This window comes from Colias philodice, chromosome 19 (assembly GCF_061535455.1).
Source record: "Colias philodice isolate Cphi_HAF_F1 chromosome 19, ilColPhil1 Martin Lab GWU primary, whole genome shotgun sequence".
Taxonomy (NCBI): Eukaryota; Metazoa; Arthropoda; class Insecta; order Lepidoptera; family Pieridae; genus Colias; species Colias philodice.
Genome location: NC_143104.1, coordinates 5,623,887 through 5,649,350, shown reverse-complemented (window position 1 = coordinate 5,649,350; position 25,464 = coordinate 5,623,887). Strand labels below are relative to the sequence as shown.

The window sequence follows — 25,464 nt, the reverse complement described above, 5'->3', positions numbered from 1 at the left end:
TAAGATTCAAGGTCAAATTTTTTGACTTTACTTTTTCTTAGGGAGTGTGGGTTCCATACGTAGTATATATAGTTCCATGGGCACAGAGCAATAATTAGTAATGTCACTAGTCTTTGAAGTTTGTCAAATTGTCAGTGACGATTGACGAGTCGGATGCGTGCATTACATTAGATTAAATATTATAAGTACATTCAAAATTAATAAAAAGTATATTATAAGAAACATTTAATTAGTCAATCCATCAGTTATTACTTATTTTTGGATTCTGAATTTGGGCTGTATATGCCGTATTATTATAGTACTCTTTGGCTGTATAGTGCATTTCCTTTGCTAGACAGTGATGATTTTAAAAAGTTAAAAACGACCCCTAGCGGCAATTTTCTGACAAAAAATACATCGTGAATGTGGCGTGTGTTGTTTGGAATATCGTGAGTCGTAAATAAAAATGCATTCAATAGACTGGTAATTCTTGTTTTATGTGTTCTTCATATATGTTAAAACAATAAGTTGTCTGTAAAGCAATCGTGGATACCAAAAACTGTATGTAGAGAGTGATTTTCGCCTGATATTTTATCATATGTTGCACGCCTGCCTTGGGGTCTTGATGAGGACAAAAAAATAATAAGTAATTCCGATGCTAAATTGATAATGCAGTAAGTTTTATGTGTGTATTTATAACCTGCCATTTAAAATATCATGAAAGGCACGGGAATGATATATTTTGAATCCTATTTTATGCATTTATAATGATTATGTTGCTGATGTTCATCTCATACTCTAATCAAAATTGTCGACGGTCATAAATCCGTAATACTTAGAGATAAACATGCTAAATTAACTACAATTTTTCTAAAATTATATTTTTTTATCTTGAATTATTTGTCCTTAATGATGTTTTTTTGTTACAGAAATAGAAACAACCAGTCTTCCGGCACGTTATTGCGCTTTCTCGTGACAATGCGGTGCCTTATGTATAAATGTATTTTTTAAATAATTTCTACTAGTCTACAAATCCTCATAATGGTTGTCAGAGCAGTAACAGAATAAAGCAAAAATGAGTCACAATTTGGCTGGAATGCCATCCTATCGGTTGCCGGGGCCTGGACTAGGACCTCCAGATTTTAAACCACCTATGGATACTCCAACACCACCAGCTCCAGCACCTAGCAACCCAAAAAAGAGGCGGAAAACATCAAATGCAAATAATGCTTTAACACCACCGCAACCACCTCCTACAGCACAAGACTTATTACCTCCGCCTTTAACAGGTTATGGGGATACAATTGTGGCCTCCAACCCATTTGATGATTCACCATCCACAGTTTCGCACAATGGACCTATGATGAGTCAAAATGGTCCGATGATGAATCAAAATGGGCCTATGGGGATGATGGGACCTATGCACAGTATGGGTGGACCGCCTATGAGGCACATGAGTCCCTTACCACACAATATAAGTCCAATGAATCAACAAATGCCTCCTAGAGGAGGGATCAGCCCAATGGGTAACATGAGCCCTATGGGCCATATGGGTGGTATGTCTCCTATGGGAGGTCCTAACATGGGAATGAGTAATCACAGTATGGGGCCAGGTATGGGTGGATCAAGATCAATGGGAAGTCCAATGAGTCCTATGAATTCTATGCCTATGGGTTCTCCAATGTCATCAGGACCTATGGGAAGTCCCATGAATATGGGATCTATGGCCGGAAGCCACATGAGCAACAGTCCCATGGGCCCACCGATGCATAGCCCTCTTGGAGCAGGTTCTATGAATGGTCCAATGAATGGGCCCATGGGTGGAGGCGGGCCAGGTATGAATGTTCCTCGAATGAATGGCCCAATGGGGCCGAATTGTTCTAATGGCAGTATGGGTCCCAATAGTTCAATTATGTCACCAAGTCCAATGCAAAATAGTGGAATGGGACCTGGACACTGTGGACCTATGAGGCACGGAAGCCCTATGGGATCAGGAATGGGAAGTGGCCCAATGGGCGTGAACGGTCCCATGACTTCAATGGGTCCCGGTCCCCCATACTCTGGTAATCATATGGGGCATGGTGGTCCAATGGGAATGGGTGGAAATGGTTCAATGGGCATGGGCCCTGGACCAGGCAACATGGGTAACTGTGGCCCCCTTGCAGGTATGAGTGGTATGGCCATGGGAGGACCAGGAGGCCAGGGGCCGATGGGGCAAGGAATGGGAATGTTTGGTCCGAAACCAATGCCAGTTAGCGCAGGGAAAGTGTATCCACCTGATCAGCCAATGGTGTTTAACCCACAAAACCCAAATGCACCGCCAATATATCCATGTGGTGTATGTCACAAAGAAGTTCATGATAATGATCAGGCCATCTTATGTGAATCAGGGTGTAATTTTTGGTTTCACAGGTGAGATGTGTATTTTTATTCTAGCCAATATACTATAGAACTTTTTATATTTTTTTTCTGTTTGGTTTTAAATTCTAGTGATGTGTAATGTTAACACAAACTTAATTTCTAAAACTACCATGTAATCAAACAATACATTTGGTTAAGTATCTAAAGCACCATTATTTTTATTTAAGAACTTCAAATGTCACAATCAACGACGAACAGATTTTAAACCTATATTCTGACATTTTGAAATTTGATAACAATTTATAAAATAGTGCAAATCTAGACTTTAATTATAACATCTTTGCAACTTGTGAACTGTAGAAACAACTAAATGGAATTAATATTATTTTACAATATGTAAAGCATTTTTTTAAAAGTTAACACTTAAATACTTTGTTTTTTTTTTAATAATGATTGTGACTAAGATAAATATCATAAAAGATGTAAATAAAATTTTCAGAGGGTGTACAGGATTAACAGAGCCAGCATTTCAGTTATTAACTGCAGAAGTCTATGCGGAGTGGGTTTGTGACAAGTGCCTGCACTCTAAAAACATACCTCTTGTAAAATTCAAGCCATAACGATGCGCCGCGACTTCGCCCTTGCTCCTGCCACATTGAGCAACATGCTCGTTGCCACTCATCACAAGTATTTATTACACTTCATTTAGTTTGCCTTTAATCCATTCATTTTTCACAATAATTTGATAAGTATCATGGCAAGATTTGGTGAAGTCTTATGAAAGATCTCATGGATAGAGTATAAAGTTGGTTATTGAGTGAAATGATTGAAATTATTGCCTTAAAATACTAAAATGTAACATAAAAGTTGATACATTATGTATTATTGCAGTTCTGACTAGTCTTAATTATTTTACCGACATATGAAATTATTCTTATACTTATAGAAAAATTGATGACTATTTGTGAAATTCAAAATTAAAGAAAGACTCGTAATGTCTTATGGATTAAAATTTATTGTTAAAACTTTTAAGAAAACTATTAATTTCTTCATAAAATTATTTTGATATATGAAAATTATGTATAAAATGACTTTCCTAGACATTTTTGTATGTGCATTAGGCATATCCATAAGAGCAATTCAATGTGATTATTAGAAAGTAAAATTATATGAAACATTGATTCAGATTTAAGCAATATAATGGTGGCTGCCCTGTTTTGTGGCTTGTTGTGTGACGCTTTAGTCTTTGTGCATATTGTACATATGTTATAGCGTAAGATGAATCTAAACTTCCGCCTTATAATAATTGTGACCTTTAAGTGTACTTTCAAATTACAATTTTTAAATGTATCCAAATAGACAGAGCCATTTTTACAAAATGGATAGGAAAAGCTCAAAATAGTCAAATATTATTACCCAAGATTATACACAAAATATATGTTTGATGCAGCACAAATCTAAGTACAATCACACACAATATGAGCTTTATAATTTATATAAAACAAATCGTTTATTACCATAATTTTAATGGTGCCCATGTCTATGTTGAGTAGACTATTGTTACACTAAGGAAAGCAATGTACTTATTATTTGGTGCCCTCATTTGCATGTAATAATAATAATTAGCGCGTTATGAAAATGTACATACTACGATGAATCCATACGCTTTCTTAAATATAGGAGTGTTAAAATGTGTTTGTCAATTTTTTAACTTTTGAAGATTTTTTAATGGTAAAATTGTAAATTAGTTATGTAAATAACAAAGTAGGTCGTAGATAATGATAATGAGATTATTTAAACCATGGATTGACTTCAGGTGAACATATGCGGTTGTGACTTTGATTTTATGTGTGAAATATATGCAGCTAACTTTTTTAGCATGCCGCTGCGTTTTGCATCTGAAGTCAATCAAAGGCATTTCTATCGAATCTTCGTTATTTCGCATGTGAATATATTTTAAGTTTATTTAATGTTTGATAAAATTAATCACTGCTAAAATTTTAAACTAATATCGGGACATTTCTTTTCTTTTATGTGTCAGTTGTAAATGTTCCACTTAACTTGTGCCATTACTCATTATTCCGAAGTAGTTTCTTAGCAGTTTTAACTTGTTTACAAATCATTTTTTTTTGTAATTATAATTTTATCTATTCCTAGGTTGTGAAATTTTGATTTACTATTTATGTTTCGTAAGCCATTAACATTATCTTTATGCTCAGTCTAAGCTATTTTTTTTACTTATGTAATTTAGTTCCTCTACTATATGTAAATGAATTAATTGTTTATGATGTTGGCTTGAGCTGTATCTTCTTTAGATATATTTATAATTTTATCTATTTCAAGTATTGTAGAAACCAGTGAATCTTGTTCTAAATATTGTCTTATTATGTATTAAATTGATGATTTATTTTTATTTCATAATCAATCCAAAACTATAATGATTTTTATTAAACATTTATAAATTCACCATGACATTAAGTTAAAAATAATAGAAGATTAAAAATAAAACGTATTTTATTTATGTATTTTTTACATAACGTTATATTTTATATCAAACAGATTAGTTCAGTATTATGGCATGGACAATGAGATGTTAATTATAAAGAATAATAATTAAATTGCAAAGATAAATGACGACTTTCGATTTTTTTATTTTATATAATAAATAAAACAGTTTGACCAATGACCATGCCATAAATAAAGCAGCTTCTATATGAAGTAGGTAACTAGTGTTAAAGTCCTTAGTAAATTAGCCGACGAGAGAAAACATTATAATCATGTACATAATATATTATATGGAACCACACGTATCGCTAAACACATTGTACAGTTAACATGAATAAGAATATTATGTAGGATACGTGGCCATGAATGTATAGTTAATACTTAATTAAAATATGTCGTGAGAGCATCACAATTATTTTACGGGAGACTGCTGCTGTGTACATTAACATATTGAATATAAGTACACAACCGTCATGTTGTGATGTAACAAGTTGTAATTCAGAATATTTTATAAAGTCAAAATAGAATTACGTCAGTGGTCTTATACTTGTGCATAGTTTATTTTGTATTATGTGAATAATAACAAGCAATAATAAAATTGTTATTGAGAATTTTATTTTATCTCCATTTCTTCATATACCCACCTACACTTAGCATACCGAATAGCTAGCAATGCAAATGGTAAAAATGCAAAGCATTAAAGCATTGGCATGCTGTGGTACCATGTCGCAATGCTGGATGTAGTCCCGCTTTGCAAGAATTAGTAAAATAGTTCCGCAGAACGTTATGTTGCAGCCACACTATGCTCCTCGCTCTGCTTATCGCGCTGCTCATCGCGCTGCCGTTATTCGCCGCGACATTGCCCTCTCTGGCCAGTGGCCACACACTGCTCTACTCGCGCAATAATTAATCGCGACCGGCGACGCTCCTCACTTGTCATTTGCCTTGTCTCACACAATGGACGTTGAAACGATGACATCGTGCGCGCTATGCATTTTTAGTATAGCTAATTATTAATGTAGGTAGTAAAAAGAAATATACATCGTCGTCGTCGTCCTCAAACATAAAAAAACATTAACACTTTTTCATTTGACCATTCCATTCTTGGCGACGACATAATTTCCAATTTGGCATACGTGTGCGTCTTGCTTGATGCGGAAAGATGCGGACTGCGATCGCACTCGTATTGCCGGTCCTGCGCAAAAACCGACAAAATAGTGAGCAGTGAGCAGGACGATGAGCACGACGAGTGGCATGACGAGTAACGTGGCCACACTATGTCTTTGCCTACTTTCATCGTTACTTCCCATACCACTCGTCGAGTGTGTGGCCGCGCAGTTAGATGCGCGAAAAGTGGAAACAATGTGATTTTGTATTTTGTTGGGACCGCCTGTATCTGAGAGGATGTCTAAAAAACCTGCTTGATGAACCCCTTTAAAAAAGTCAAGTTAAATCTTATAATACAAATTCAAACACATTCGCAAAATGTGTTTGTTGGTAAGCGCATAACTCGAAAAGGCTGAACCGATTTCGTTAAATCTTTTTGTATATAACTACATAATATAATATTCTATACAAAAATATCTTTGAAGTACCTACCAGGATGGTTCATAAGGAGAGAACGTAAACATGTACCACGGGCGAAGCCTAGCCGGGTCGAACCGCTAGTGGTTAATATTTAATGAATATGAAGCATAGCTTCAATATATTATAACCTGTGATTATAACATACTAGGTTTCTGCCCGCGGCTTCGCCCGCGCAGTCAAAGAAAAACCCGCATAGTTTTCGTTCCCGTGGGATTTCCGAGATTGCGTCATTTTCCCGGGATAAAAAGTAGCCTATGTCCTTTCTCGGTTATCAAAATATCTCCATACCAAATTTCATGAAAATTGGTTCAGTAGTTTAGGCGTGATTGAGTAACAGACAGACAGAGTTACTTTCGCATTTATAATATTTGTATGGATTATACCGTATGAATGCGTTAATCTAGGTACTATTGAAACAATATTTTTAATTAATCTAGGTACTATTGAATAATTATTTTAAACATCTCATCTGGTACGGGAGCCAGGAACAGATTTTATGACCAAGTTCCTCTCAAGCGGTAATTAGTAAAATGCATCAAAGTATACTATTATGAAGCCTCGTGAACGTCAGCTGGAGCTCGGTTGGGGGGAAGAGCGGTTGTAGCCTCCCGTATCAGCTGACGGTTTTTCCACCAAGATACAGCCAGCTGACCTATATATTTATCCACAGTTACATATAAGCTATCATCAGGTAAATTTTTGTTTGAGAGGAAATCACGGAAAATAATTTTTTTTCTTTCATGTTCGAGACACCAGCTGACGTATAATACACCATGTTGTAACCAGCTGATTATTTTTTTTCGTTGAGATATTGGGTTAGCTACAATTTGACAAATTTTTAGCTGAGAGGAAATGAATGAATGAATGTATTTTTTTTCCTACGTGCGTGGGAGGCTACAACCGCTCACCCCCCCAACCGAGCGCCAGCTGACGTTCACGAGGTTTTATAATACTATACTCTGATGCGTCTGACGAATTATCTCTTGAGAGGAAATAATTAACCAAATTTGCACCTGGCTCCCGTACCAATCCATTAAAATCGTGATAGAATGCGCGCTAATAAATGAGATAATACTCATGGGATCGGTTGAAAAGAGAACCATTCGTAATTTGTTAAAATAATTTTATTCCATTTAAATTAAAATTTACACAAAATATTAATTAGTTTTGTACACACTGTTTTCGCGATTTCCATAATTGCACAAACAAGTCCCTCAACATAAATAAAACCATATATTGAATCCAAAATAAGTTGTAAAAAAAATGCGTTCGGTGGTAACTAAAAAATAAATTGAAATTTAAGTAGCAATATACAAAACATTGATTCACACATGACACAAAGAAACAATCTGGTAAAGTACACGACTTTTTTTCTAGATATGATACAATAGTAACTACAAAAATGTACACAATCATTTTCATTAATTACCATCAATAGTCATAGTTCTATTTCCTCAATTTTATCTTTTACTTTTTAACACTGTTTAACCAAACTGAAAATAATAAGTATTTTTAAAGAGAATAAATTTGTATTTTTTATATTTGCAGTGTTATTGTTTTAAATACAACTTAGTTTGGTATACAAGTGGTATATAAACACTTAAGCACCAGGATAACAATGAAATCTATTGAATTTTTGCAAATAAATTCAGATCTAATGTATCATTAATTGCTTATCTTAAGTTAGTTCCCTTTTACAATATTCTATGTACATCTATGATTTTATAATAAAAATAAATGATAAAAAATTAAATTAACATTCTAGAAAATGTTACAAGACAATAAGTTCAGTCTCACAATTAAGTATATAAATATGCTACTTCATAAAACAAATAAACACAACATTACACTGCAAGTAGAAAGTGTACTTAATATTAAGTTTACAAGGTAACAACTTGTTTCTGGCAGTAGAGTTATTTAATATTAGTTGTATACAAACATCAAGTATTCTATTATTCCTAACTATCTGATACAATGACTTATTTTAAAATACTCTTTTAGTTTTAGATTAAGTAAATTCTAAAGCATATTATCCATAGTCTGTACCAAATGATGTTAATCCTTTATTTTGTATTGCAAATGTTACTGCTGCATCAAGAAAATCGTAATTATCCATTATATCATCATTTCCATTAAGTGTTTCATCACCATCACACTCAATACCGGAATTTTCTAAAGGATCATTGTCACCATAATACTTATAAGAACTTGATTTTTCAGGGAAGAAAGTTAATTGTAAATCATTAGCATCACACTGCTTAGATTCTTCTTCAAAAGACCAAGACATATCCAACTCACTTGAAGAGCTTGGTTCATTATTCTTAATGCTTTTACTAGGTGCAGGAGATATTTCATCATCGGATGGAATTGGACTACTTGAAGGTGAGATGGTGACATCCTTACTATAATTGGTAGTTATATTCTTTCCATTATCATTACTACTACTTGTACTTGATGTATTTTGAAGACCATGTGCAGAAATTGCCATCAAAATTCCTTCATTTTCAATTGTATTATCGCCAGGTAAATTATTTATAAATTCTGCAACATCTAGAGCTAAAAATCTATTGTTATCCATATCTGTAGGCAGAGGAGCGATCATCCAATTATCCAAAACTCGATTAATGGTATTATCTACAAAGCATTTGGCCATCTGAAATAAGAAATTTAAATAATAAGTAACTATATTATGTACATTTAATATCTATCTTTTATTAAAATTAAACATTATTAACTTACTTGTCTTGCTTGCCATCGAGCTATACACTGATCCTCTGTATAATTATTTGTGTGCACTAGTGACATAGGAGATTGTACATTGTCTTCATCACTGCTACTCCTGTTACCTTGAGATGAACTTTCAAAGGAACTTATATATCTTGGATATGGGATCTTATCATTAGATGTGCTAGGCGGTAAAATTTTTTCAGCATCAGTAATAGAATCAAGAGTATTGAAATCTTGTTTTAATAAATAATCACCCAATATTTCAAGATTTTGTTCTGTATTTCCCACTAGGTTACTGCGTTGATTATTATTATCATTCGATGAACTAGGTTTGTCAATTTCTTTAGAAGTGTTGGAAGTTTTTGATTCAGTATTTTCATTTTTTAAATGATATTTTCCTTTTACTTGCCAAGCAAAACGAGCTTTCTTTAGTGGGCGATCAGGTTCTATTGTACCGTCGCCATTTTCTTGTCGTTTACACGAAGACTCTCCAGTAGTCCCAGGAAGATTCATTTTGAATGCAAATTAGGTATTTCTAAAGTTGTAAATAATAAACAAACACTGACATCACTAATTAGCGTAACATATGATTGGTTGACAAGTCATTAATTAGACATTTTTTGTTTAATGACTCTTTATAAAACATTATAAAAATAATTCTAGAATAACATATCGCTTAAAATTAATACTGTTACTTAGATTCTCATTTTCGCTTACTTTCGTATGAATTAGAAATAATTAAATCCTATCTTCCAGACAGAACTCGATACTGAACTATTGAGTTTAGTGTTGCCACTTGAAAAATAAAATACACCGACACCACAGAATACATAATAGTAGCTAAACGCTACAGAACGGACACTCTCCGCCTCCCGCCAAAATTAAACTTACCTCACCCCCGCGCGATCAGACATAAAATGGGCCATATTTTTCTGCAAGGACGATACGCAACGAAGATTGACAACATTAATCAAATTGACTTAAAGTAATTTTATTATTTTGGATTTGTGATTATCGTTTTTCGTAGAAAATGTTTAGATATTGTGCTGTTTACGGATGTATTTCATCAGAAAAACGCGAATTTTTTTTTACGCTAGTCACAAATGTGCCAACCATAAAGCGTTAACACACACATTTGCAGTCTCTACAGTGTGACTGTCAAAACGATCATTTTGTATCAAAGAATACTTATACTCTAAAAAAGAGAAGAAGCGCCACTGCGAACAAAAAAATGTACCCCTACGTTATCTGTCAATTTTAGTTCCTGCGAAGTAGGGACAGACTGCGCTACTGTCGCAATGTAAATTTTTGGCGGGAATTTAGAAATTCTACCATTCGGCGGGAAATTTAAAAATCTGCTATACGGGCCATAGGGTTCCAATATTTTCAAGTTTTATTCATTTATTCATTTTATTTCGAGCAACATCAAGTGCATTAAATTACGAAGTTTTGAAGAATAAAATGTTATTATAATTAGGCCAAACTGCACCATCTTGCTCGAAACAAAATGAATGAACCTTTGCCAGACTGCTTCAATATAAAATAAAACAATGATTAAGAATTTTTCAATATTTTTATTTTTTTTGCCAGCTTTTTCTTGGCAGATTCAATGGAGAATTTTCTGTTCTCTAGTAAACAAAATCGTCGAATTAATATTATAGCCACTGATTGCTCGATCATATTTTTATTGGCTAACTTATGTTCTGGGCATGCATTTAAAAAATTGAAATTTATTTCCTCTCTAATGAGTTTTATACAATTTTCTTTTAAGTGGTCTGAGTGCGAATTTTCTTTTAAATATTTTTTCACAAGCTCAGCGGAATTTTCCACACACGCAATGAAATTATAGTTAGCATAATGAAGGCTATGTTTGCCGTCCACATATTCTTTAAATTGCGTAAATAGGTGAACTTCTGTGGGATTTTCGGCAAGCATAGCCTTCTTACAGTTATCACAATCTTTTATATATTTTTTAAAGATAAAACCACAGACATATGCACATGCTTGTGTTTCCGCCGAGCTCTCTATTTCATCGTCAGACACAGAAATTATGTCATGCTCAGAGACATAGGGGCCAGACTCGGGCATTGTATCATCATTTTTTTTTGGATTGAGTTTATTCTTACAGAACAGATACTGAAAATTCTCCACTAATTCGCCATTATCATCCTCACAATTTCTGTTGTTCTTTACAATGTTTCTTAAATTGGTAATAATGCCTGTTTTCAAGCCGGCAATGAACTGAGCGACTGTGGGATTGTCATTTGAGCCACAGTTGGCTCTAATGCAGCCAAAGCAATTTTCCAAGGGATCTTGATTGATTCTCCTTGTGGCGATGCTTTTTATTTGGTGCTTTTTCAATAAGTTATCCCACAGACGCTCATATCCATTTAATAATTTCAGCCAGCCCCCTTGGGATGGTGGTTTTCTTCTACACCCAATAAATTCTAAATCATTAATAAATTTTACTGATTTCTTAAAAAAATCTTTATGTGGACTCTTCGCTGTCAAATTTGTTTTATAAGGCTTTCCTTCCTGCCTGTCAGGTGCATCTGCATTGAGCAAATCAAATAAATTATTGAAATGCTCAAGAAAAGTTGCTGTTGCAACAGCTCCTGCTGGCAGCTCATCTAAAACAATCAAATATTACAAGTTTTAAGCAAAAATATATTTTAACTAGGCAACAGGATTTCTAAACATATGTGCTTACGCTGGACGAACACTAGTGTGAAGGCGGTCTTAACATTTCTTAAGTGTTTGTTTTTTGTTAGGTAAGAATTTTATTTTCGGTTTACTTACTAGTAGATGCCTTTGAATAAATTCCCATTGCCACGGAGTGACTAAAAATCTGAGTGGCCAATTTAACCCTCATTTTCTCCTTTCCGTTGGGTTGGATGTGACGCTGTGAGAGTTTTGGGGCGAAAACAAAATGTGGGTTGCAATTGTCGAGTTCAAAGAACTGCTTAATGTGCTTCCAAGACGCGATACCTGAAATATAAAAAAGCGATAATTTTTTTTAACATTAATATTAAGATAGATTAATTGATAGATAGTTGATAGATAGATAGATAAAGCGTTTATTTAGACTAGATTTAGCGTTCAAGTTAGACCAGGCATTAAATAGTAGGTATTACCTGTTCCTATTGTATTTCCTGTAGTTGTAGATTGGACAGGGATGGGTAATTTCACATCATATGACATAAATAAGTTTCTGAAGCACTTTAGGAGATGCGGAGGGTCTGGCAAAGTAATTATTTCTTCTCCTTCAAATATGAAGAAAGGATTTTCTACAGTGGAACCCAAGTTCTCCAGAGCTCTGACATTGACTCCATCCATGTCGCAAACTGTCGCACAAACGTTGATTCCCGTTTTGAGACATTCGTGAAGAACCTGCAATTAGTTTTAAACACATTGTTTAGGTTGTCTGGAAGAAATCACTTTCACTTTTGTATATACTGTTCGAATTTTATGGTTAATCCTATCATCATATATTGTTATCATTTCAATTAATCCAGTCCAGAGAGATTTAAAGATACAAGTAAAGTTTAATGTCTTTGCTCCAGTCACACTGAGCCGTACGTGTTTTAATTATAACATAATTATGGAATAATACAAATTTATGTAATATAACACATACCTCCTTAATAAGGACAGTTAATCTGTCTGCAGTGACATTATCACCAGACAAATAAAATGCAACAGGTTGCTTCCATCTTCGTCTTATCCATACCAGCATAAACACCAAAGCATGGGAAGCAAAAACTTTAGATTTCCCTTGAAGTCCGTGGTCTTGATACCCATCAATTTCATCCGATTTTGGATTGTAAGATATATTTTTCATGATTGACATTTCATCAAATGTTAAAAAACAAACATTACTTTCGGGGTTTTTCTTTGAAAACTTTTTAATGTTTTCAAATAACATTTTATTGATTCCTGCTTTTAATGAAAAATTCCCCAAAAGCCTTCTTAATGTTGATGGACTTGGCAAGCAAAATAGTCGGCTTATAAGTTTATATGTCCGAGGAGATTTTTTATAGAGCTCCAAAGCCAAAAATTTTTGCTTTTGGTTCCACCGTCTTGCTTGGTGCTTTCTTTGCCCATTTTGAAGATCGCCCTGGAGCATTAACGCCATTGATGGGCTGATTTTGTGTCCAAACAGTCTTTGGACATTTTCATTATGATGCAGAACTTGCAGAACATCACTCCCTTTCTTCTGTTTTAAAGCAGTTTTGAGTTTGTTAACTTGCTTCAACAAGTATTTACATTTGTTGTAAACTTTATTCTCAGAAGCTGACAGCTTCTCTTTGTTCTGCGAAGATTCTTTTTTCTGAAACATTCAATATGGTTATTTATTTATTTATAATTATTAGGCAAGGTAGGTTACTCAGTAATGGTTATTTTACTTACCAAAAATGATACTGAGGGTACTGATTCAGTTTTTGTATCCGCACTTAATTCCTCTGTAACTGTTTGGGATCGGGCCTGCAGAAGCAAAAAATCAATATTTTTGGTTAAGAATTTAACTTTTAAGTCGCAAAAATTTTATTCATAATGATAAAAAAAAATGTTTGTATAATGTTTGAACTTATATTATGTTTATTCCATATTATACCACTTACCGCAAAAGACCCTGAAGTTACTGACTCAGTTTTAATCTCAGCAGTTGGTTCCTCAGTGACTGACATAACCGTATGGGACTGGGTCTGCGGAAGCAAAATGCAAATATTTTAGTTACCACTTTAATTGTTCTGCTCTCTGTAATCATTTATTAGTAATGAGTCAGAGTAATCATTTATATCAAACATGGTAAACAAAGTTTTCAAATAAGGAATTCTTACCCTTAGATCATTACAGATATTGCTATGAGACGGTCCAGCTCTTGGTGAATGAAGATTTTCTTCATTTTCATCTATGGATGGAGTGGCAGATTTATGAAGACGTATTTTTGCTGGTGTTGTGTAAGCAGAATCTGCAAAATGCTTACTGCAAATAACCTTACATGATTTTTGCAAATCGGCTAGAGCTTGAAAGTCAAACCAGTCTTTGTCTGGGTAACAAAACATTGCCCATGACATCAATCTGAAAAAAAATTGCTAATGTCAATTAATAAAGCATTATTTTAAATAATCTTTATCCAAATTAAAACATTATGTAGTTTTATGAACTTACTGGTAAACATTTTCTTTATTTTTTCCAAGAGTCGGGAACCTGTGCATCCTCAACTCAGGGTTTGATACCTGATTAGCACCACACTTGGAGCATCTGAAAAATTACATCGCATGAGCCTTCATTGACAGACCTAATGATATTTACTCACAAAATAATAAGAACTTTTACTAACCTCCGGTACACATGAGACATGGTGAACGAAGTAAATAACACACAGATTAGGTACTTAAAAACTATAGGAGTCTATTTCTCACTAAGTGTCTCAGTAAAACTGGCACAAAACTAGTCACTCACAAATTCACAACACAATACCGTATGGTGGTACATGAGCCTTGAATCACCCAAAGAACAAATACGGAGGAGACGCAGATGCTCGACTCGACGTATTGCTGCTGCTTGAGGATTGCAAGATGAAGAAATTGAGAGAAACCGAGCAAAACTTAAAAGTTATAAACCCGATAAAACTTTCTCACAACTGTTTTTATTCAAAACAAATGTCACATCGGATAAAATAACGATGTTGCCAGTAAGAACTAGGAAATTCTACTTATAATCTTAAATTTCTACTAAATATTTTATTGTACAAAAGGAAAAACGTAAATTATTGTTTTTATACAAATAAATGTGTGTGTGTGTTTTTATTATTGTAAATTTGAGTCATATTAGTGAAAATTTTAACAGTCACAATATTTTTTGTGATTTTTTAAATCTACCATGCACTCAATTTTACAAATAGCGGCCACACTTAAACTAGATCAACTATCATAAATTGTCTCTGTGTGCGTGAGTTCTCACCTACAGGGAAGTGATCACCCCCTGTTTTGTATGGAGTGTCCGGGGTGTGCCGACACCGTACACGATGAAAATGGAGGATTACAGAAATACAATAGCTCTATTACATGTGATATAAGTAAGAAAATATAAATATTTACACAAATTGCATACAAAGTCCTAGATAATAAATACATGTACCGATTACTCACCATTTGAAGCTGAATTCATTCACTCACTTCAATAATTACGGTTGTACGTGTACCACAGATAATAATATAATACTGGTTGTATTATACAATTACTGGATTTTAAATTTCGTGCTCATTTAGGAAACTAAATGCTGTCCCACAAGGCTGCGTGCTATCTCCTACACTGTTTCTTCTGCATATCAATGACATAATCTACATTGCTATGCAGGCAACAGTACTGTATACAGGAAATGCTCTTTATCCCGGCCGTGCGAACACCTTAAAAGACAGCCTCGATGAGAGTCGAAACAAACTTTCCTTACTTTTCCCAGTCTTCTCCTTAAACCACTTTCCGTATCCATACCTTTTAAATCGAATTATCCATTTGCATAAAGCCTGCAAATAGCCTTTCGCCTGTTAATAATGTGCTTGGGCGGTGATGACGCCTAGCCTAACTACCATCAGTCTCTTTTGCCGGCTATGATAAAAAAAATGTCACAAAAACATTCGCGATAGTAACCTATACCTACACGTTATCCTGAAACTTCAATGACTGAAAACGACTGAAAAAATTCTTTATAAACTCGTTATAATAAAACGGTCTATATCAAGTACAATAATTTAAGATCAGTTTGGATTTAATAAAAAAAATAAACACGCATCTTTAAATTATTTTCGAATAGTCGAAAATAAATTGAAAAATGCGTGTTTATTTTTTTTACGATTTTTATACGTGGGTACATGGACGTATAAAAAAAGACGGACGGTATATCGCCTAAACATTGAGTTCACTCAAAAATTAATAGGCTTCAGCCTAGTAATGGCGGCGAAACATCCATGTGTGTGTGCCATGTTGCCATGGCAACAGCTGTCCTGATGACAATGGCGGCTGTATTTTTTTCTATAAATTTTGCCGTAATAATTTTGTCATTAAAACATAAAAGAAATAACTTGCTTCCCTGTGGAATGTAATCCCTTGTGTTTTGTTATTTAAAATTGTACTGTTGCGACACCATTTAACCACGCAAGACGGCATTTTAAATATTTTTTGTGAAACAGTGACGCAGTTAATCAGTCGGTAGTTCACGACGTAATGGCGGCTGACTAGCTTACTATGGTGAGAGTGTGTGCGTGTTTATTGTCTTTACACGATCGCTAGCTTACTATGGTGGCTTCACGTTGTTTGTTCGTAATACGGCGTCCGTCTTTTTTTATACGTCCATGCGTGGGTACCTATAGCTTGCAGCTGTAGTCTACCAATATCAGTATTTCGTACGTACCATCTTTGAAAAATGTGTAAGTTGGGTTGTTATAATTTATATTATAGAATTTTAGTGTAAATATAATCATAAAGATATGCAAAGCTAATCTCCATTTCACTGAAAAATTAAAATTTGGTGGCTATAACGCGAAGTGCACGAGAGCTTCTATTTAGGTATTACGATCGAATCTCGATTGTATCATATTATGTAATAAAATATAATTAAAATCATATTAAGTATGAACTTAATTTTATTTCAAATAATATTATTTTTTATTAACCATATTAACGGGAAAAATAACAACCAATAAAAACGTAAGATTAAAGATACACATATTTTGTGATAGAGTTTAGGCGCCAAACATCTGTTCTAGTGAGCTTTTTATAATACCTACTATAAAATATTGTAATAATAACTTTTTAGTGAATATATTGAACAAGATATATATAATACCTACATATATTATGTAGGTACCGACTTACAAAAAAACGTAGTAAGTATTTATATTATACTTGTGTGCTATCACATTACGATTCACAAGTAGGTCAGTTATGTACTTACTCCTTAATACGATAAAAATCAAGATGCTTTGAGACATTTCATGAAGGAACCGGATAAGTTTGTCGTAAAGATCTTATCTCAGGATCTTATCGTAGGCCCGTTACCCTAATCACCGCACAAAGGGGGGAGTATTCCCAGAATTAGTTAATACGATGATTGGGCTCAGTCGGCAGTCCGTCCCTATTCGTTGACCCGACGCTGCCCAAATAGTTAAGTGTTTCACTAGATTGTTTAAACTTTAAAATTACGTTTTTGTTAAATACCTATTTCATTGTGTCTATAGAGTACATAAGTATATTAAAACACGTTTAAATAATGCAGGTAAGACATTCCATTAGTTATGCAGCTACTAGTAATAGTTATTATTTTTTATTTTATTTAAATTGTCTTCTAGAGTCTATTAACTATTCTGTGCTAGTGTCTAGGATTTCATATAATAATTTACCTTTCCGGGATGTGCCCCATTTAGATAAGGTAAAACTTAGAACATTAAAATATCAAAATCGTAACAGCACTATTTTGAACCGAGTGTAGGTGGACCTAATAAAAGGGCGTTTTTTTATTTTAATAGTAGACCGTATTTATCTCAGAGAAACACACATTACCATTAAGTAAATTTGACCGCAAGTGCTTTTTAAATGAACTGTCAAGGTGGACAACTTTTAAAATTAATAATGTATAAATCACCTTCCGCATCCAAAATGAACATATCTATAAAATAATATAAGAACCTAGATATTAAAAAGCTATGTTATTCAGTAACGAGGTAGTTTATAGATTTAATAAAATCGTTAGAAAAGCCAAAAGGTGTAGACGTCGAAATGCAATGCAATTTTAAAGACGGTGATCTTTACTCACAACGTTAAACACTTTTTTTAAAATAAATAGATATAAACCTATTTTGAAAACATTTCAGATAATTTATCTCATATTCGTGGTGGGATGTGCTGGATTGGTATTAGGCGCACCCCAAATGTCAGATGGACAGTTGGAGCGGACCTTGGCTGATAGAGCTACCATGCAAAGGCACATTAGATGTGCCCTTTCTGAAGGACCCTGCGATTCCGTTGGTGTAAGACTTCGAAGTAAGGAAATAGAGCTTTAAATTCTCATTATTGTAGATCATGTAGAGATATAATATTTATATAATATTTTTTATATTTAACATATAAAAAAATGAGTTGTTAAGTATGTAATATCACAGACTAATAATAATATACTACGTATGTAATATTATGTATGAATGTATGTATTTGCTTTTCGAAAGTAACTGCCGAACACAAATTGAACTACTACCTAATAGGTACGATGCAACGATAAAAATAACAATTGTTCATTGAAATTATTTTGCTCTACTTTTTTTTCAGCTTTAGCGCCATTAGTCCTGCGAGGGGCCTGTCCGCAGTGTTCCGCACAAGAAACGCGGCAAATTCGTCGAACTCTCGCATTTGTTCAAAGGAACTACCCGTGGGAATGGGCCAAAATTGTACGCCAATATGGCTGAGACAATATTTTTAGTTCTGTTTCTGAACGGTCCAAAAAGTATCTTCATTATTTGTAGCACTTTATTTATTTCTATTTTTAGTAGTTACGCTAGATCTTAATTAAATTAAATGTATTTTTTTAAGTCTCGCAGCAAGTATGTTTAAAAATATGAATGAACGTGTAGAGTCAAAAACGACTCTACACGTTCATATTGAAACCTAATGTATTTATTTGTGTAAGTTTCTTTTTTCAAATAATCATGAAATTAGAACAGTGACCTTAATCCTAGCTGCCAAGCTCATTTAATGAAGATAATGAATGTTACTAATTATTTAATAATTTGGTGATTAATATTAAGATAACCTATTTATTAGTAATATTGTTTATACATGATTTAACATTTCAACATTTATGTAAACATAACTACAACCTTATAAGGTCGCACATTTATACTAATATGCGTGAACTATTTAACTTTGTTTTTGTTTTGACTTGTTAACAGTGTGTTTATAGTGTGTTCGCAGATATTATTATGTAGGTAGTTAAGTACTTATATCTGTATCATTAGCGCTTTCCAAGAATGATTGTAATGTTCCAAATCCGAATAAAATGAGTAACATGCGAAAAATATTTTTATTTTGTAACGTAGCGCGACGTTCGCTTCCAAGTTCTTTGTAGAGGGGATCTGTTAAGTAAGAGGTTACGGCATCAGCTGCCCCGGCATTCTCTCTCGAAACATACGCAAGCATAAACACACCATTGGTTCGCAAATTTACCGTGCAACATTTAGTAATTATAGATCCGGGTCTAAAAGATAATCTAAAGGAAAGTAAAAGTGACTTGTGGTTGCCGTAACACAGGATGCAGGTAAGACTTGTACAGTAATTATTCGCGAAACCTTTTTCCTTCGCTGCCCTTTCCAGTTTAAGGTATTGAGTATTGACGAACTTACGAAGGGCAGTAAGATATAATTACAGAGGTTTAAAATAAACATTTTTTATTAGCTCTCTTCCATTGAACGAAAACAATGCTGTTGCACTATTGCGACATGAATCGTCACGAATGACTGCTAGGGGGAAAGTATACTAGATAACTAGAACATAAATTGTATTTTTCCCGATGGTTTTAAAATGTAATAACTACCTATAAAATATATCGATACTTATTCTATACGTTTTCCATCTTTATCAATATAATATATATAATTGTGTCATCTGTGTTCAATTCTACGCAGCATTTGCAGACAGACAACAATCCTTAAAATATATTGTATTCCTCTGGCTTCTGCTTCTCTAATAAAGTTGAAAGCCACACATCCTTTTTCTATAACATTTTTAATGCACAGGACATCAGCCTGTAATAATTGAAATGCATTTTATCAATACGAAAAAAAAGCTTTATTGCCTTAGGATATAATATAAATTAACCTCACGTAAATGTACAAACCCGTAACCTCAATTTCCCAATACAAACCGAGTAACTTTATTGCATTGGGGTTTTCCCGTTTGCCCGTTCCTGATTAAAAAAGCTGACTCAATTCCTTAGTAACTTTCACATGCATTTATGGTTGTTCAACATAAAACGTTAAAATTTAAATAATCTTACTAATTGTTATTGAATTGATTACAGAACTATTATGATACTTGGTTTAACAATACGATTATTTATACCATGGTATGTGGTTGTATAATACATAATATAGCCTTATTATACTAATACATATAATATAGTAGGTTTAATAATTGTACTTTTTTTCATAATAATAATGTATCTAATACGAGCCTTTTATATCGTTAACTCAAATATTATATAACGTCTGATTATGCAATTTACTAGATAATAAATATTCGCTGAACTTAAATGTTTATGCGTTTGAAACCCGAGGACAAGTAACGAACTTTGAAACTATTCAAATATACATTTTAATAAAAACCTTCCTGTTGTAGAGAATTAGTTTTCTATTCTTACGTAAAAGTTTAAGTAACCCAATTGATTTGCCCAATAACACTGACGACATCATTCTACATTTTTTTTGTTATAAAAACATCAAGAAATATACCTATTTAATTTTTACGAAATCTAACATTTTTGTCTCTTGATCAGCCCCGCGTAAGTAAGGGTCGCATTTCGCACTGATATTATGTAGATTGTAGACTGCAAGTTACTTACATTGAACTTATTATGAAAAGAATTAGGTAGGTACATGCCATATTAAGGAAACATAAAATCCTATATTCTTTCTTTTTAGAACGTATAATATATATACTTGCAATCGCAAAGAATGAAAGCGAAGTCTATAAGAACCTCAACTGTCAACTGATAATCCGAGATTTTATGAATTTTTTAACGCAGGATGTAGAGGAAGTGATGAAACAACATAACTCATACCTATTTATAAATATATTTTCTTAAAAGATACAAACTGAAGCGAAGGTCAGACGTGGTCAAACGCAATATTGACTCACTAAGTTAAACGATTTGTGGTACTTAATACACCTATCACTATAGTGTTGTTCTCTGTTAACAATGGAATTTGCGGCAATGACAATATTTCAAATCATCATATTATTAAGTTTAATGAAATTTCATTTAAGTAGGTAAAACGCATTAGCACAGATTACTAAATGGAAACTGTATTATGACCATTCTTTTTCAATAACCCCGTCATGTAACACCATGTAATGCGTAAATGATATGAGATAGGTACTTTATTAATCTGTATTTTCCATGAAGATGATAACAATAATACAAGCAAAGCTACCTGTTTCGTTTTATTGCTTTTAAATCGACCATGGAGACAGTCAATTTGTAGCGTATTTAGTTCTTAAAAAGTTCATTATCCTGTAAATCCCGACCCAAGAATAAGTTTGCGATAAGACATGCTTCACACAACAATAAACTGGTTTTAGTACAAAAAGCTCTACAAACGTGCTTCGGACTTCATACAAAAAGCAAAAGAATTCAAAATAACTCTTCCAATACGTACCATTGTAAAACTTATTGTTATTAGTTCAACTTTATGGCTGTCTTTTTAACCATTTACTTTATTATCTTTTCCTTTGTAATAACGTGGTAATAAAAATGCGTAATCATTATTTAATAATTTTTTTTTGATAGCCATGGCAACAAAGTTGCTTGGTATGTATTTTGTTTTAGCAAAAAATAATCATTGTTTTCGTTGTTCACACTATTGTCTATAAATGTATGTAGGGCAAGGTGTTACGTTGGTGGAAAATAATTTTCTAATTGACAACAATTGTCTATCTAACAAATAACAAGGCATAGTAAGCGCGAGCTTTGAATGAAAATAATACTATTTTTTTCTTATGTCATTTAATTTGGTCTGACCTATAGCTCTCTTGCCTAGTTGCAAATATTATTTGATGTGCCAGTTCTTAGTTACATTACCATGATTACTCAATCATTTAATTTCAAGGCACGTACGTGCGTGTGTTGATGGTGTCTTGATTCATGGACAAATTCGATGTCTACGGACTTCGACTTTGCCTGCAAAGGATTAGGTTGAGTTAATGATTAAACTAAAAGGCATATAGTCTTTCTATCTAGTACTTCCTATGCAAAGTTTCATTCCGTAGTAGTGAGCATTTAAATTAGGTAATGATAGATAATATGGGAGGCACCAAATGATATTGGTATACAGTGCTTGAAGCAATTATAATACATATTATGCCGGGGCGTCTTATAACCTTATTTTATTGTTTAATTATTTAATTCTTAGTTTTGCCGACACCAATAAAGTTGTATGATTTTTTTTATTAGGTATGCCATCGTTAAATATAGGTTATACATATAGAAATTAAATTTAATTATCTTGTAACTAAATATCGCGCATTTTTTCAGATCACACATGTTTTAGTATTATGCGCAGTGGCAGCCGTCTGCGTAGCCGAAACACAGAGGCCGGAAGTATCAGACACTGCTCTGGAAGATGCTCTCAATGACAAACGATTCATCCAAAGACAACTTAAATGTGCCCTTGGAGAAGCACCATGTGATCCCATTGGCAAGAGACTTAAAAGTAAGAAAAATCTTTGTTCTTTTTATAAGTCTTTTTAATACAAGGGGTTGCAGTCGAATTAGACCAATTTCTGATTTACAAAGTCGTAAACTTGTCGTAAAATATCTTTCGCTTTCAGTTACCTGCTGTTGATTATTCCAAATATGTGGACAAATCTGAAAAACGTAGTATGGAGAAAATGTTTAAATTTTACCCAATTACTTACAAAAAATCACTCTTTAATTAATAATATCAGAGATTAGTAATTGTTTTTTGCATAGTGTAATCAGGTCAAGTACAATAAATTGTTCTTTTGGCAAATAAATTTTGGCATTTTAATTAAATGCTGATTGCATCATGCAGATAAAATAAGTATTTTACCATAATAAGTATAAGCCGTAACGGATCCCTATAAAATCAATGTATAAAATATTATTCAAGGTTTTATAGCTGTTATTAGGTATACCTACTATAATCTCAATAATATTTATTTTAAAATATATTAAATGGAGTTAATTTATTAATGTTTTATCTGCCATATCCATATTGGTTATTTAATTATGGAATAAATTAGGCGCGGGTCAAATACAAGCGGCGCGGGCGCGGGCGTGCCATAAGCGCACCTCTTCAATCTGTTTTGCACCACGTACTTCTTCTACATTTTGTATGAAAGATCTTTGGAAAGGCGTCGAGAAGGCACGCCACGGTTGCGCCGGCAGTACGCCCGAGGCGCGCCGGCAGCACGCCCGAGGCGCGCCGCGCCGCTTGTGTCTGTCCCGCGCCTTAAAGGACGGAGGATATAACTATTTTTTTAAATTATATATTCTGTCTTTAAATATTAAAACCATTATAGACTGGTGTAAATCATGTTAAGTATGTTTACAAAATAATTAAATAACAGTGAATATATTTTATCAGTGGTTGACCTTCTGACGTATTTATTTATAGAATATGATGCCAATAATTATTTATATTTTTTATAGCATTGGCGCCATTGGTTCTCCGAGGAGCTTGTCCCCAGTGTACACCGCAAGAAACAAAACAAATTCAACGCACTCTATCATACGTGCAACGGAACTTCCCTCAGCAATGGGCTAAAATTGTACGCCAATACTCTGGATAAAATAATGTAATAATATTATGTAGAAATATTAGGCTTATAAACCACATATCAAACTATATTTAAGAATACATGCTATTTAGATACCAGTTTCTGTGCAGAACGTTGTTGAATGATTGGAATTGAAAGAAAATACGTCTACATTAATTATTAATACGAGAATATGTTTATTTCTTTATTATCTGTAGGTATTATGTTTAAAACAAATTTAATGCACATCATAATTTCTCTTTTTTTCATTATTATTTAATTTATTTATCATATTTAATGTTTTTGTCACATAAAATGTGGTTCAAACATAACCAGCCTATTATCAACTCTAGCAATATTGGGTACTTACCTTTAATTAAATAATTTTAGACGGAGATTTTATTTTAATTAAAGTGATATAATACATATTATTATTATGTAACTGATGTTATGACTCATTGTACAAATAAATCGGAAAATTATAGATACTTATTCGAATCATATACATTTATGTCTAACAAGTTTGTTAAAACTTAAAATTAGTAAAGTTATAAGTCTGTGCCTGCAACATGTAATTATTAAGTACATATGTGAGTTTGATAATTTTTAAGAAGGATGATATTTTTCAATATCATAATTATATTCTATAGTTCTATTGTAAATAATACCAATTTATGTAAGTATACATTTATGAAATTGAACATGTCTTACACGAAATAAAAAAAAAAATGTTTTTTAATAAATCTCAGAACTGTTTTTTTTTTTTTTCATTTTAATCCAACTTTTTAGTAACGAATTTTCAATCGCTATTTCCTCCATAAATGGGCTAACTAAATCCGAAAGAATTTTTTAAATCGGACCAATAGTTCCTGAGATTAGCGCATTCAAACAAATAAATAATACATATAAAATAATATATAAAATTCTCGTGTGACAATGTTAGCTAGTAGAAATAAAAAAAAAAATCTTCTATAATCCTCCGAAACGGCTGGACCGATTTCGTCTGGCTCTCATGAAATTGAGTGTGTATTGGATCGATTTGTTAATCGGCCAACATCAGCGTTACTATGTACTACGTACTAGAGAGGGCATCGCTACTACACTATTTGTAACACGAGTTAGAGCCAAGCGTCTCAAACATCGCTTATATCTATGACTAACTAGCCGCCCCACGCGCGCCCCACCGCCGCGATTGTCGCACAGATTTTGTTCGTGGTGTCCTCTCTATACGTAGTAATAATACCTCAATGGCCAACCTATTTTTTATATCTACCCGAGTAAGGCAAAACATCGTTTTCCGGGACAGCTAGTACTTACATATTATAATAACTTAGAGCTGTAAATCTCCAGTGTATTAGATTTATATCAGAATAGAATTAATGATAAATGAATCTCCAGAGTATTAGATTTATATCAGAATAGAATGAAATATAGAAAATATGATTTTGAATGACGCCTGTATGTTTTTTATCCCTTTCACACCTAACTTGGCAAGTGGGTGTGAAATTGATAAAAAAACATACACGCGTCATTCAAGGCCATATTTTCTTGTTACAAGTTAATGTTCATACTGAAATCTCCAGTGTATTAGATATAAGCTTCTTGGTATTAATTGTTTTATTGGTTCTATTCACAGAACGTTCTATTGGGGTGTGGGTAACTAATACCCAAGGTAATATCCAAATAGTGGTAAATTATAAATTATAATAATAACAAAGCGGTATTAATTATTACAATACTCTCGGTTATTGGAAG

General features: G+C 33.3%; 4 protein-coding genes across 4 annotated transcripts; 3 read left to right on the top strand and 1 right to left on the bottom strand.

The window, feature by feature from the left end:
- The first annotated feature begins 336 nt into the window (after window positions 1-336).
- Window positions 337-5,449, top strand: pygo (pygopus family PHD finger). Its single transcript, XM_089707594.1, has 3 exons — window positions 337-653; window positions 909-2,391; window positions 2,840-5,449. Exons 2-3 carry the CDS (start codon window positions 1,055-1,057, stop codon window positions 2,958-2,960), a joined length of 1,458 nt encoding a protein of 485 aa, XP_089563720.1. The 5' UTR covers window positions 337-653; window positions 909-1,054; the 3' UTR covers window positions 2,961-5,449.
- Window positions 5,450-7,538: 2,089 nt separating this feature from the next.
- On the bottom strand, window positions 7,539-9,952 carry LOC149479968 (uncharacterized). The gene is made up of 2 exons (XM_089707134.1): window positions 9,172-9,952; window positions 7,539-9,085 (listed from the first exon to the last, which is right to left on the bottom strand). The coding sequence occupies exons 1-2, from the start codon at window positions 9,670-9,672 to the stop codon at window positions 8,462-8,464; spliced, it is 1,125 nt and encodes a 374-aa protein (XP_089563260.1). The 5' UTR covers window positions 9,673-9,952; the 3' UTR covers window positions 7,539-8,461.
- A 7,173-nt stretch (window positions 9,953-17,125) lies between these two features.
- LOC149479967 (uncharacterized) lies at window positions 17,126-19,229 on the top strand. The gene is made up of 3 exons (XM_089707467.1): window positions 17,126-17,437; window positions 18,033-18,201; window positions 18,484-19,229. Exons 1-3 carry the CDS (start codon window positions 17,432-17,434, stop codon window positions 18,618-18,620), a joined length of 312 nt encoding a protein of 103 aa, XP_089563593.1. The 5' UTR covers window positions 17,126-17,431; the 3' UTR covers window positions 18,621-19,229.
- Window positions 19,230-19,312: 83 nt separating this feature from the next.
- On the top strand, window positions 19,313-24,444 carry LOC149479966 (putative odorant-binding protein A10). Its single transcript, XM_089707466.1, has 3 exons — window positions 19,313-19,468; window positions 22,463-22,640; window positions 23,603-24,444. The coding sequence occupies exons 1-3, from the start codon at window positions 19,463-19,465 to the stop codon at window positions 23,740-23,742; spliced, it is 324 nt and encodes a 107-aa protein (XP_089563592.1). The 5' UTR covers window positions 19,313-19,462; the 3' UTR covers window positions 23,743-24,444.
- Window positions 24,445-25,464: the final 1,020 nt, after the last annotated feature.